Source organism: Calonectris borealis, chromosome 23 (assembly GCF_964195595.1).
Source record: "Calonectris borealis chromosome 23, bCalBor7.hap1.2, whole genome shotgun sequence".
Taxonomy (NCBI): domain Eukaryota; kingdom Metazoa; phylum Chordata; class Aves; order Procellariiformes; family Procellariidae; genus Calonectris; species Calonectris borealis.
In genome coordinates this window covers 2,923,202-2,937,144 of record NC_134334.1, presented here as the reverse complement: position 1 = coordinate 2,937,144, position 13,943 = coordinate 2,923,202, and the positions used below count along the sequence as shown (strand labels likewise).

The 13,943-nt window shown below is 46.7% G+C and overlaps 1 protein-coding gene across 5 annotated transcripts in view; it reads right to left on the bottom strand.

The window, feature by feature from the left end:
- The window catches only part of LOC142092370 (uncharacterized), a 42,151-nt gene that overhangs the window by 7,298 nt on the left and 20,910 nt on the right, over nucleotides 1-13,943 (bottom strand). For 4 of the 5 annotated variants that reach the window (XM_075172319.1, XM_075172322.1, XM_075172324.1 and 1 more), the window contains 7 exons: nucleotides 10,645-10,800; nucleotides 10,236-10,514; nucleotides 9,113-9,270; nucleotides 4,987-5,195; nucleotides 2,569-2,636; nucleotides 2,102-2,266; nucleotides 901-972 (listed from right to left, as the gene is read on the bottom strand). In XM_075172319.1, coding sequence (XP_075028420.1) covers nucleotides 901-972; nucleotides 2,102-2,266; nucleotides 2,569-2,636; nucleotides 4,987-5,195; nucleotides 9,113-9,270; nucleotides 10,236-10,514; nucleotides 10,645-10,800 — 1,107 coding nt within the window. Of the gene's footprint in view, nucleotides 1-887; nucleotides 973-2,101; nucleotides 2,267-2,568; nucleotides 2,637-4,986; nucleotides 5,196-9,112; nucleotides 9,271-10,235; nucleotides 10,515-10,644; nucleotides 10,801-13,943 lie in introns of all 5 variants that reach the window. The other variant, XM_075172320.1, reaches the window with a different exon arrangement.

Here is a 13,943-nt window from a genome sequence, read left to right as displayed (position 1 = left end):
TTCCCAGCAGCCCAAACCCTCAATTCCTCAGCAATCATGCTGAAACTGCAGAAAAAGCCAGCAGCAGCCACTCGCAAAGGGCAAGGAGAGGATGAACAAGACTGGAAGAGGATCCTTCATTTCTATCTACTTGAGCCAGAAGGCACCAGGGTGATCCTCTCTACTACTCATGTTCTCAATCTTTGGTGGCCTCCAATCTTTCTCCTAGAGGAATGCCAACTTGTCACTGACTCCAGTAGTCCTGGGGCTCCAAGACACAGCAATAATACCCGTTTCCAGCCAAAGAGAGGAGCAGTTGCTTCCTGTCAACTGTGGCCCAACCAACGCACCACCTCCCACACTTGCCTCAGGAGTGGGACATCATGTTCTTCTGCCACCCGTACTTTTATTCGACTTGCTGGCTGTAACCCAATGACCCCTCTCAAAGCACAGGTGTCGTTCTCCCCAGCCCTTCCACAAACACAGGCTAGACCCAGTAGGACCTGTGCAGCAACAGACTACAGGGCTCCCAGTGAACTTCTCACCACAGGAACAAACCCAAGGTGATGCTTGGAGAAACATTGATCTTGCCTAGCTGTACCGGCACAGCTTGTAATTCACCCAGCTGCTACTTGGTAAGCATCTCGCAGCTCAACTGCTGCAGATTGATGCAGAAAGAAATGAGGAGGGGAGACAGAGCATAAAGGGTACTCTGAACACCTGAAAAAGAAAAGGGGGCAGAGGTAAGTGGGCTCCAGGTTTGTTCTGGAGACCCACCTCACTGAGCAGGCAGAGACAAAACTGAAGTCAGAGCTCACATCTGGTTTCCTAAAAGCTGAGTCGTACTCAGCTCCTGGCTACCAACACACCCAGGTAACAATCACACCAGAGAGGGAAAGAGGAAGAACCTTGGTGTCGTACAATTTCTTGCTCCTGATCTTCTTGATAGTCATCCATTGGGTCTTCCCTGGGCTTGGCAGGTCTGCCAGCATCCTGAAAAATACAGAAAGTCAGACACTTGACAGTGCCCCAATCTACTTCCATTCCCTGCCAGGGATACAGCTCTCTTGCATCAGAGCCCCAAGGTCTGGAAGACTGGGCTACAGATCAGGAATCGGGGCAGCAGAGAGACAGTGGGGCAACCCAAACTCCATCCGTACTTTCTCCACCCAGTCTCTCTTCCCTCCTGCTGGCAGCAACTGCCCAGCCCCTTCCACTGTGGAGAGAGAGGCCTCTCCTGCAGCAGGAAGGTCCCAGGGCCGGGGCCCTTGCACATGCTGCTGCTGCATCAAGTCCCGGGAGTGCAGGGAATCTACAAGTTATTTAGGGTAGAGCTTTAGGGAGCACACACAGCACAGCCTTATCTGAAAGTCAGGTATTTATGTCACTAATTCTTTCCACGTTTTCACCGATCTTAAGGAGGTGTTGCTCTGTTGGTGCCAGCATCTCTTTCTTGTTTGATTTCATTGCCCTGGATTTCTTTTTTTTTTTAAACCTCACTATTAATCATGATTTTAGAGCCTGACAGATAAAACACTCCTTTTTAAAACAAGCAACACTCAGCTGCTTGTCAAAACAAGCTAACATTTCCCTGATGCAGAGTTTGGCTTCAGACAGCAAGAAGCACTTTGTAAAATAAATGGATTCCATCTGCAAGCAGGCAAACAAGGAGGCAGAGCTCTCACGTGTTGTCACTGCTGCCAAGAGCCTGCTGCATACCCACCCCAGGAACAGCAATGGCTGCTCTGACCAGACCCTGGGCATAAGCCCATATATTGTCTCTGTTTTGGTCTCTCAAGTGCTTGAAAAGATACAGCACCTCTGCAGTAATAGCTGTGGAGTGACCCATCTCCTATTCCATGTCTCTCCAGCCACGTAGGTGCTGCAAATGCTAGGGCTGACTTCAACGAGCAGAGAGGACAGGGCCAGAACAAGTTCTGGTACCAACCAACCCACTGATCCTCAGAAGGAGGTTTCTCCTGCCTGCCATATCGCTGCAGTGGGATTATGGATCCATCCAGGAACATGATCTTTTCCTTTGAGTCCTTAAGCTCTCTGCCTCCCCCTGTTCACAGCTGGCGATCTCTCCCTGGCCCCTGCTGGTTCCCCTCGTGTCAGTCACCTTCAGTGGCTTCTCCTTAGCCTCTTCTTTCACGCTGGGCTCCTTGAACTTCTCCAAACCTCCCACCTTCTCTTCAAAGTCAGGTCTCTCCAGCTCAGCTTCCTCAAACTCATCCTCACCTTGGTTATTGGGATCCTGGGCAGGATCTGCAGCATCATCTGGCATCTGGACAAGAAAAGCCTCTTGTGAACACCAGGCAGGCTATCCCCTTGGGAGACAGAGGCCAAGGTGAGCCTGCCTTCACCAGCAAGCAGGTAGTGCTGGCTTCTAGCACTTCAGTCGCACCGCTCTTCAAGCTGTTAGTGGTTCTAAAATCGAAAACCCCAGTCCTTGTTACCCCTCTGAATCCCTCCCCAAGGAGTTTGGAGTTGCATGTTACAGAAACTTCTGGGAAAGCATTGACTTAAGTGGGACAGCTGGAGTCTTATTCAGAGCTAGGGTTGCATCCAGATGACAGCATTACTTACCATTGGCTCCTGGACAACAGTCTCTTTCTGAGAATGCAAGTTCTCCCCTCTCTCAATCACTCCTGCATCTGCAAGGAAAAAGGAACAGTTACCAGTGTACTCTCTCAGAAGCCAGTGTCACCAGTTAAGATTCCCACTGCTGGGGAGCAGCTGTATTAACTCTACGCCAAGCAGGAATTTGTCTTGACCTGCCTGCAGGGTGAGGCAGACAATGCTGTGTGTATGTTTTCAGAGGAATGCTTCTTCAATGCCATTTGCAAGAGTTCAGGGCAAAGCAGCACCACGCTCCCACAGCGGCCAAAACTGCTTCCTTGTCCCCAAGGCTGGGGCATACGCACGTGTCGAAGCATGCCCCTAACTTACTGAATAGCACATATGATACAAAGACAAAAAACAGCTCTGAATTCAGCCCCTAATCTGTATTAAGACGCACCTTTCTCTCATGCCACTGCTAAGTCTGCCATCACCGAGGGCTGGGTGCGTCTCCCCAAAACGTTAAAGGAGCCTGCGAGACAGCAGTGTTCCCAACTGGACAGCAGCAGGGCCAGGGCAGTCATTACTTTGGTTGTTCATTCCAACTAGGACACAGAGGTCAAGGGCTATTGGTCCTCACGCTCCCTTATACCTGCCATGAGGCCTTTTCTTTTCAGGATAGAATTCACTTTGATGTGAACCAATTAGTTCAGTTCCTCTAAGGGGACTTGCTGAAAATCAGGTCAGCAAAACATGAAATAGGAGCTAAACATAGCTGTGGGAAAGCATGGGAACACCGAACCTCCTCTCCAAACAGGCATCTGTATGCGCACTAGCTGTTACCTCGCTTTTGCTGTTCTGGAGGGGAGGACTTCACCCGCACGGGGTGACCTGAGCCAACAGCCTCGGAGGAAATCACCCATCTTGGGTGGTTTCAGCCTTTTGATCCAAGATTCAGTTAGAACCACTGACCTTCATCTCTGCCCCGTGACATCCCTCCTCTGTTCCAAACCCAGAGCCAAAATCTACTGTCAAGAAACCAGGCTGAGACCATCTTTATAATGTTCAATAGGATGCAAGTCAGCATTGCAAAGGAGATCCTCACAGGAGTCTCAGCTCCCAGCTTCCCTGCCTTACTGCATTCAAGACCGCAGCAAAAAAACTAGCTACATGAAAAGCCACCTACTTAGTCATTCTGCCTCAGTCTAGCAACACACAGAACTAGCATTAGTCATACCTACGTTTCAGTGTCTCTTTTTGACAGAGGTAGCTAGCTAGCTTCCAGATCTTACAGGTTATTTCCACGTGTGCACGGGAAATTGATGGTAGAGTCTGTCTGCAGCCAAGAAATCTGCTTCCGAAGTGTTCCCACTGTATACCCTGGCCCCATCTCTGCACAGATGCTCAGACTGGACACCCCTGCTCAAAAGCCCACTTTAGCTCTCCACTGCCTGACTGGCTTACTGTAATACATTTTTTGTGTCGTCTTTATTTGCTTCCAAAGGAAGTTTGTAGCTTCCCTCTTACACTCGTAGACATACAGCTGCAATTAAGTCAACCTTCCCTTTGTTACTGGTCCCATGGAAGTGCTCCAAGCCCCCGCCCACCCACTGTAATTTTCTGAAAGGTCTGGTTGTTTGGCAGCTGTCTGCTGTTGTTTCACACCACACAAATAGTTATTTAATTGTTCCCTCATTTTGCCACTCACATGTGACTGCCGTTACAGACCAATTGATAAACCTCACCTGGAAAACGAGACAAAGAAAAGATTCTGCCCTCACATGCATAATCTAATGGAATAATTGGTTTCATGGTGTGATGATGAACTTTACACCAAGTCAAATGTTTCTCCCAACCTGTTATTAGCCAAGTGAGTCAAAGCACAGGGGTCTGAACAGATCTGGATCAGAAGACTGAGGAATTCTAACACACTGTTCTAAGAGCTGGCCTCCAATTGCCCAAATGCAGTTACTTACTAGACTTTAAAATAGCTGTGGGTGCTCCATCGGCTGACTGACAAATACAACTAGCTGCTCTTGAAGTTGTTTGCTTTTAGCCCCTTAAGGACAGTTGGGAAATTTTCTGCCCTAAGTTAGAAAAAACACTTTTAAACAAATTAAATCAATTCCTATGGGAGACTGAGATCAAGTCTTGCAAAAAAAGAGTGACATTTTCCCCATCACTCCCATAGGAAAGAAAGAAGAATTGACTTAACTTACACAGATTTTGAGTCGACTACCTTGGAAATGTGTGAGGATGCAGGACACCAGGGAACAAAAAGGGAAAACTGTCCAGGCTTTTCATTTGACCAAGGACAATAAAAGCACAAGATTTTTTTCAAGAGTTGTAAGGTTTTCCCTTAACACAAGCAGGAAGCTTTTCTTGTTCCCCACCTTGATTAGCAATGAATTAGTACTGTACAGCATAGGGTTAGGGAAACCATACCCATTTCGAGTTCCTCATCATCTGTCCTTTCCTTCTCGCCTTCCTGAGCAGCTATTTGATGCTCTTCCCCTCTCTTCTGGCTGGGTGGCTGCGGGCTGCCTTTCTGCATCTCTGGCCCAGGCTTGGGATCAAAATGAAGGCTCTTTGGGTAACTGTGCACTTGTTCTTCATCCATCTGGGCATTCACTTTGTTAACTATGTCTTTCCAGCTGCAACAAGGGTACGAAACAAAACAGAACCCCCCTGCCTCAGTATATCAAGAGATATTTCATAATGCTATTTCATAATGGCAAGCAGAGGGGAAAAAAACCTCCAACACATGCAGAAGTTTGTCCTAATTTAACTTTTTGGCAAAACTAGCAGATTGCATTAGTTACTGTGATATCTGCTTGAAACAGAACATTTAATATGCCACATAAGTACAACGTAAGTTATGCTTTATAAACACAATTTATTGTAGAACTGCTTTAATATTATTCATATGATACAGTAACATATCCACATAGCAGCAAAGTCCAATTCCAAATACATACTTACTTATGCCTCACACACACCCAATACACAAACCTAAGTTTTTGAAAAAATATCAAAAACAGAAGTCCTCTTTATTGTTCCAACTTAATTTAAAATGAAGACGCTACTAAAGTAAAACTGTAGAATTTTGGCCTATAAGGAGAAAAAACCTTTCAAAATAAACAGGAAAGCTGCAATGCAAAATTGGCAGTTTCCATTGTCTGATAATTTTTTTTAAAGCTACAAGCTCTTTACAAAGCTTTGCAACTGGGATGGATACTTTAACCAGCATCTGTTTATAAAACTCTTCCATAGCACGCATCTGTCCTCTGTACAAAGCCAAACAGTGAAAATAGAACTAGCTGAAAGGAAACATATTGTTTGATTTTTTTTTAGGTGAACATGGAAAAAGTGTTTTGTTTCTTCACTCAGTAAGGGAAGCCACGTTCCAATATGATTTATTGCTTTTCCTACCACCACCCACCAAATGTTTTCATCTATCTACTGACCTGAAAAATCAATTATTCATACACAGCTCTATCTGTGACAGCTCAGGCAACCCCTTTCAGGCAGCCATAGTCAGAAATTCCTTCCTCGGTAATGGTTCCACCTCAAATACACTTCTCCCGACGTCTACATCAGTATCTATGTCTGCTTCCTTCTTAACAGAAGTGCCTCAGAGAGACAAGGACTTGATATCAAGATATATGCCAAATGCAACATATTTTTCATTAATGCTTCTCTGCCTGCAGCAATAGCAGAGCTGACGTGGATACCTAACCAGAGGCTCAGCAGCAGCGCACTTAGTAGCGTAACGCCGTTCCACTGCATGGAAGCGAGCTGGAGGTCCGAGAAGAAACGGAATATCTTCACATTAGTTCGAGTGAACCCCTGAAGAGCCCAGAAGGCAGGGCTGTCTCACAGGGAATGTTTTCTCCCCAAATATCCTTACTCAGGGACACCTTCAGAAACCAACGGTAAAGGGAGGGATGAAATACCAGTAAGAGGGACTCTCAAAAGGGAGTGAAACAAGAACTTTTAACCTGAGTAAGTTACCACCAGTGTCAAGCAGGATACTGCTCGGTCTAGCCTGTCCTGCTACATGAGCCAGCTGAGATTTAGAAGTCTACTTAAACCATTTAAGTTTTTAACTGCTGAGAAAGGACAAGTGGCCTTAGCTTTAGCAGCTTTTTAAAGCCAGCGCAGTCCCACCGCACCAAACTTTCAGTAAGAAAAATCATAACCCAGCCTTCAGCTCAGATTTCCCCACTATAAAACCATCAAAATGCAAATTGGCCATCAAGAGCTCATCTGGAATCTGCTGGTCTCAGCCACCCAATGCAACAGTTCTTGGCATTGGATGCATGGCCCCTTCTGTACTCTACTGCGGTTTGATATTGTTCTTGGCCTTGACACCTTCCGGAGAAAGTTGGTTTATGCACTCCTTATCACAAATCTCATGCAGTGTAAATAACAGCCTCCAGCTGCTCAGTAATTTCTTGTTGATAGATCCAGGAAAAGAAAAGCACACCAAACATACCATAATCTCTGTCCTTGCAGAAATCATCCGCCAAACAAACCCAATATTTGCATTTCTGTTTCACAGGGCAGTGACAGTATCCTCTCTAGGCTCTACACAGCTGGGGAGAAGCCATTCTGCCATCACAACTTCAACCCCACCCTCAGTTGCACCCACACAAGTCCCTCCCTGTAAAAAGACAGAATATCCTCTGTGCTGTTACTCTGTGTGTCCATGCAGATGTTATCTATCAAAGCAGTATGGGGAGGACATCGCCATCTAAAGAAATATGCTAACCACAATCTCTGACCTGGGAAGATTACAGGTTAAGTGAACAAACAAAAATGGCAGAGAAGAATGGGTAGGATCAGGCCGAATTTGGAATGAAATCCAGAACTCTCCTCTACAGATAAAACAGAAATTAAATCTTGTTTGCTCCAGTAAACTGAGCAGATATGACCTGGACACACACAGGGGATAAATAAGTTAAATGAGGAAGCACTATTTTCAGAGTCAGTTTTTGGATTATGGCCAGACTTTGATGAATTGCAGCCTCAGAAAAACATTTTCTTCCTTTTGCAAAACAGACTGGTCTTCTGTGAGTGCTGCTGAGACAGTACACAGTTTCTCCTGTGCCTGTACAGCATCCAGTACAACAGGATCCTGGTCCCTGCCTGGACTCCCAGGTACTACAGCAATACAAGTAACATACTGTAGGAATTACCCATTCTGTTACCTGCATGGAATGGGTACGTTCATGCCGTTCTCCGAACTTCTGCCCTTTCCAAGGGACTCCCCTCCCCAGAGCTCTCCTCTCCCATTTACCCCAAGAACGGGTCTGGAGAACAGATTGTGCTGAGGATGTCCGATATGAGCAACAGTCCCAAGTTGCAGGGAATTCTAATAATAATAATGTTTCAGCTAAGCTCAGAAGATTGTACCAGTTCCAAGTCTTTTATGTAAGCCCTGATCCTTGTATTGATATGGTTGAATTGGTTTGACTTCTCCAGATGAAGCTGAAGTTGATATAAATGACATCATCTCAAGGGCAGGTATGCAGGAATATAGACAGGACAAAAGCCTGGGCTGTCTGATGGATTCTGGCCGTGTCCTAATTTCTGGCATAAACTACTGCTGTAAACTGTTTTACCTCATTCTGGATAAAACCCATCGTTTCGGGATCACAGGTCTCAGACCTATCTGACTTTTCATGTTCTAATCAGGCTCTGTGAAGGAAAAGCCCTAGCATACCTCAGAAGTGCACTGGCAACAGGAACCCAAGCTCCATTCCCTGGGAGGAAAGAAAACACAGAAGAGAGAATACAGAGTTTGGGAATTTGTCTTTGCCCCAGAAGCAAAACCAGAAAAAACTCTAGTACCTAGTTGGGGCTGGTTGCCTGCTGCTTCTAGATTACCATATAACCTCGGAGACAAGGAGCTTTCAGATCTTCAATGCCTGGTTGTTCCTGCAGAGCTTGGCAGATTACTGATTAATTAGTGGAAAAAATGAGCAAGTTGCAGCTCTAATATACAACTTAATGCCTCTTATTTATAGAAACTGAAGGAATTCTTAGCCACCCTTGCTGCTGCAGATGGGTCGCTTCCATCATGCAGAATTTCTTGTTTGCTAAACAAAACAGGGTATTTAAGTCCCCTTCACTGAAAAGGAGGAGATTTCTTGAAGTCAGTTCAGACTCCCATTCCACCCTCTCCTCTAGCTAGAAGGAAATCCATGCTGACCTGATCTCACTCTTTCTCTCTCCTCCCCACACAAACACTTTACCAAACAGTTCAAATACCAAGGCAGCCTACAGAGCACGCACCAATAATGTAACAGCCTTTTTTTTTTGGCCAGCACAGCACCATAGCAGGCCTGCGACATGACTAGACCTCTGCTTTGGCTGAGGTAGAGACCTGGCAGCAACATTCAGTTACAAGAGTTAGATGACCAGGGGGGACCAATAACTACACTTTCTTCAACCATCTTTCAAGTAGAAACCACAATAAGCACAAGAAGAGAGAGACCAGGGACCAGCCTGTATGGTACCTTTGAGCCTGAGCATTGGGAGTAGAAGGGAGTTTTGTTTCACCAACCTTTGCATTTGCACTTGTTTGCTCCCTGTAGAGTGGTGGCTGTCCAGCATCTGAGGTTTTTCTGCTGCAGAGGGTTGTTTCAGATCAGATAGTGACAATCCAGGAGCCTGGCTGTCCTCATTGCTTTTCACCTGAATGCGCATCACCATCTTTAGATCCTGCAGAGAAGACAGATGCATACTCAATATACACAGGGATATACACAAGCTCCTAATCTTATCAGATACCTGCAGATCTCCCTTGCATTTGGGCAGGCTTATGGGCCACAAAAATCCTTTGTCAGAGAACAACAGATTCCGAAGTGCTCCAGAACAAATCTACAGTCCTGCCCAGCCAGCCTGCAGTAAGAGAGGTCCTTCTCCTTCCACACAGCCAAGAGGAAATAATTTGGATCCTATGTGACCCAAACTTGTCTTTTTAGCAGGGCCTGTTGCAACAGGACAAGGGGGCCTGGTTTTAAACTAAAAGAGGGTAGATTTAGACTAGATAAGGAAGAAATGTTTTACAATGAGGGTGGTGAAACACCAGCACAGGTTGCCCAGAGAGGTGGTGGATGCCCCATCCCTGGGAACATTCAAGGTCAGGTTGGACGGGGCTCTGAGCAACCTGATCTAGGTGAAGATGAGGTGATGATAAAGCCCACGGCACAGGGGTTGGACTAGCTGACCTTTAAAGGTCCCTTCCAACCCAAACTATTCTATGATTCTAATCTCCAAAAAAAGAGGAACAACATAGCCACCTCTAAAAAAAACCCACACATGTTGCCATTATAATAGTTACTGTAATTATAGTCTAACCACACTGCAATTATTGTCTTTTTTTTTTTTTAGAGGTTTACTTTCTTTAAGCTCACTCTCAATCACCCCACAAGGCAAGGGAGCTGCTTTTATGATTTACTCTTTGCAGATCCGGCAGGATGCAGAACAAGAGCCCTAGCCCGTTCATCTGAGCCCAGCCACCAAACCACAAACTCCAAGAGTACACAGGAGTCTGAAACCTGAGGCCAGGACAGTTTCCACATCAGGGAAGTGGAATGCACATGTGCATGTCATTACAAATATCATCGTTTGGAGCTTCAAACGCAAGGGCTACACAAAAGCAGCACCAAGTGTGCAGAACTTACGGGGTTCCCATTTGGTAGGCTGTTCATGGTCCGGGTGAATCGGATCACGTGGCCATCCCCGCGCCGCGCTGGCCAGGCTGGCAGAGCATCTGGCAGTGAATTGGCATCTTGCAGTGGGGCTGGATGGGTAAAGAGCACATTAGCCTGTGGCCTCGGGCCATCGTCACTGTACGAGTTCTGGCCCTGCAGCACAGGGCCATCTGCCTGCTTCTGGACCCCAGAGACTTGTGATGCCAGCGGGTTCCCAAGAGGGCGATTCTCCTGATGGACTGGAGGAGCCTGCAAGGAAGAAGGGACAAGAGCAAACTCGAGGAACGGGCTCAGTTCCCTCCAGTTCAAAGCCCCAGGCCGCAAACCCACAGAAGCCCTGCAGAACTCTCCTCCCTGGGGTTTGCCGGGACTACCACACCTTCTGCCTCACGAGCTGCATCTGGCCGTTGGCTGGTGCCATGGGCTGCTCCTTCAGCACCTGAAGCTGCTGCTGCCCCTTCCCAGCTCCTCCTCCTTTGAAGCTTGGCATCTTCTGTAGAGCTTCCTTGAGCTGCCTGAACTCTTCCATCTGGGCCTGAGGGGATGAGAAGGGTACAGAGAAACCTCACACAGTAACAGGGTTAAACAGCTCCTTGATGAGAATGGCCACTCTTTTATGGCCAGTTGTTCAGCACAGATACACTACTAAAGAAGATATATATTTTATATATATGAAAGGCTGGAGATAATCCACAATCGTTAATGACAAGCCCAAGCTAGTCTTCAGTTTTCCCTCCAGATATCATGGATATTCTGCATTCCCCCTTTGCCAGTCTTGCATCTTATTTTATTGCATATTTGTACCCTGGAAGCGCTGACCCACGACACCGATTGTTTGACCAATGCTATTTAGTGCGTGAGCCATTGACGTAACTCCTGCCTTTGCACAAGAACGGTACCCTGGCTCTTGTCAGGTGTGGCTCCCTCTCCTCCTGTGCCTCGCACACATGTGCCTTCAAGGTCAGCTTTTTTCCTTCCTGTGGAGGCATTTCTCCATGGATGCGCTCATCTCAGCAGGACTGACAATAATTGGCATAATCCTACTTGACAATTCAATTTACTTTGCAAGATAAATGAAAATTGATTCTCCAGGACTGTTAAGCAAATGCAACACTTTTCTCTCTACTGCGGCTTATTTCTTCCATCTCCAACCCTGAAAAGTAGGGCTTGAAAAAGCTACTCAGGAAAAGCTCCCCACTCTTACCCCCGTTATTTATAGGAAAGTGAGGGGAGAGAGCTTTTCATATGCTTGTCAGGGTACCTGAAAATGGACGAAATTAGGGACTGAACAGAGTACAAAAGCTTCCAAGCAGCAAGGAAATTAATTCCTGAGCAGGCTCTGTTGATTTCAGTTCTTCCCCCTGAAATTTGACCTTAAAATTAACATTAAAAAAACAAAACAGAACCCAACAAAACGACTCAGCAAAGCTAACATAAAAGGAATGAGGAAAGGAAAAGGAGGCCAAGAACAGTTCACGGGCTATAGCCCTAGCTAGTAGGAGACTGCTTCCAGTCAGAACAAGCTGGATGAAAGCAAAACTTGTACCCGTCAGAAGCCTGTTAGGGTGGTCAGCCCAGAGGGAAAGAAGCTTTAGACTGTTTGCACCCCGTCACAGCAAGCTGCGCATACGTCACTTGAAGCCTCCGTGCCTCATTTCACCTGGCAGACCAACGGACATGACAGCTACTGCAGACTCAGGAATGGGGCTACGGCTTGTGAAATGTGTTTGAATCCTTGGAAAATGAACATGTCATCTAGAACACAAATTACTCCTCTGAACTTCCACCTGCCAGAAGGAAGCAAGATCAACAACAGGATACTCGGTGCAAATCGACACTGCAATGAAGAACTGCAGTGCTGATAAGGAAGCTGGGAGTCTTTGTGGGTCTAACACGTGGCATCTCGCCCCACTTTCCATTCACCTTTGTGCAGTGAAACACTGATTAGACACTGTAAAGGACTGAAAACTGAACAGAAAACTTCCAGGTTTAACACTAGGCTCATTGTCAAAAAGATCCAAAGTATTCTCTGAAATCATTGGGATCAACCACTGCCACTCCCGTAAGAGCCAGAAATAGCAGCCAGACAGATGGTTGGAGCACAACTTCGCTACAAGACTGTCTAGTACGTTTAGAGCAGGGAGCTGAACCCTGTCTCCCACACCCGGGGCAAATCCTTTTACTCTTGCTCACTCTTAATTTTGGCAAGAAATGCCAGCGAGCTATTTCTTGCAAACTATTTTTCCCATTGGTCACAACACTGAAGGGGCCAAAAGTTAAGACTGGCAGCACAAAAGCTGCCACCACGTTCTCCCGTCTGCAGGCGTTGACTGTGTGGCCTCAGGCATCTCTAGCCCAGTATTTTTTTAATGCTGTTCACAGTACGCGCTAGTTTGTGCACTTGAACTGCCGATTGCTTTCTCTAACGCAGCGCAGTTAGTCCAATAGCATTTTAAGGGTACTCTGCTGAAGAGTAATTCAGGACTGGTCCCACACGGTCTGCAAATGCGCTCAGCGTTGAGCCAGCAAGGCAAAAGCAGAAATACGTAACGGCAAACAGAGGACCTCTGATCAACTGATGCTGACCCAAGTTGTCAGTGGCAGGGGCCTGTTTGATGGGAGCTGACCGGCTCTGTGTTGCTTGAGAACAAGCTACAGAGCAGTGACATTGGCAGCTACTCTGAAAGTTTGGTCAGGAGGCCTAAAAATGAAGGCTGAGACGCATCCTGATAGCAGGAGGTGTGAATGTAGACTTGCCAGCGGCACTGCAGAAGCTTGTAATCGCACGCTGTTTCAATTCCTGGTACGGTCTCGCTGGACTGACCCCTACAGAGACTAGGAGTCTTTGTTTAGTTTCTAGCAAGAAACTGCAGGCAGTATCGCTGCAGAGAATCCTACCAGTCCGCCTCAGCCACGTGGAGGAGGAGGGTAAAAAAAGCCGTTCAGTGGTAAGTCACGATTATGAAGGCAGGCAAGTCACACACACTGACGGTCCACCTGATACCCCTCAAACCACATCTGACACGAGCCAAAGAGCTACCAAACGACAGTAACCTGGGCTTCGCCTGGAGCAACCAGTTACCTGTGAAGTTTGCAATGCCCTAGAGCCACTTAGGGCAGGGCAGATCCGGCCAGAACTCAAGACCAACCCTGTAGAAGTCAAAACCCACTACCCCCCACACCTCTAGTTCAAGCTCAGCATCCAGTTCAGGGGAAGAATCAGTCGTCAACCAGAACCAGCTCCTTACTTCTAGGCTTATCCTATAATCCAAGGGAGCGCTTGACAGAAGGCTGTTAATTAACAACAGAAGAAGCTAATTCAGACTGCGACGTGACTTTTAAAGTGTATTTACAAAGCTGCTTGTGTCGTGGCTCAGTACAAGAGCCTCAGACAGACACTGTAGGGACATTAAGTCCTCCCACTTCTCCCAACATATCCTGCTTTCTCCCAAGTCATCTGGGAGCTCCCAGCTTCAGCTGGGTGAGCAGAATTCTGTGAGCTCGGGACTTCCAGCGTGCTGAAGAGGCTCACACCACCTCCATAGCATGAGCACACCACCATATTAACAAAACTTTTGGTTTTTTTCCTGCAGAAAAATTCTTTTCTGCCCCTCTAGTCTTAAGCCAACACCACTTGCATATCTGCCCCGGCCTCCAAAAGCATCGCTCCAACACTTT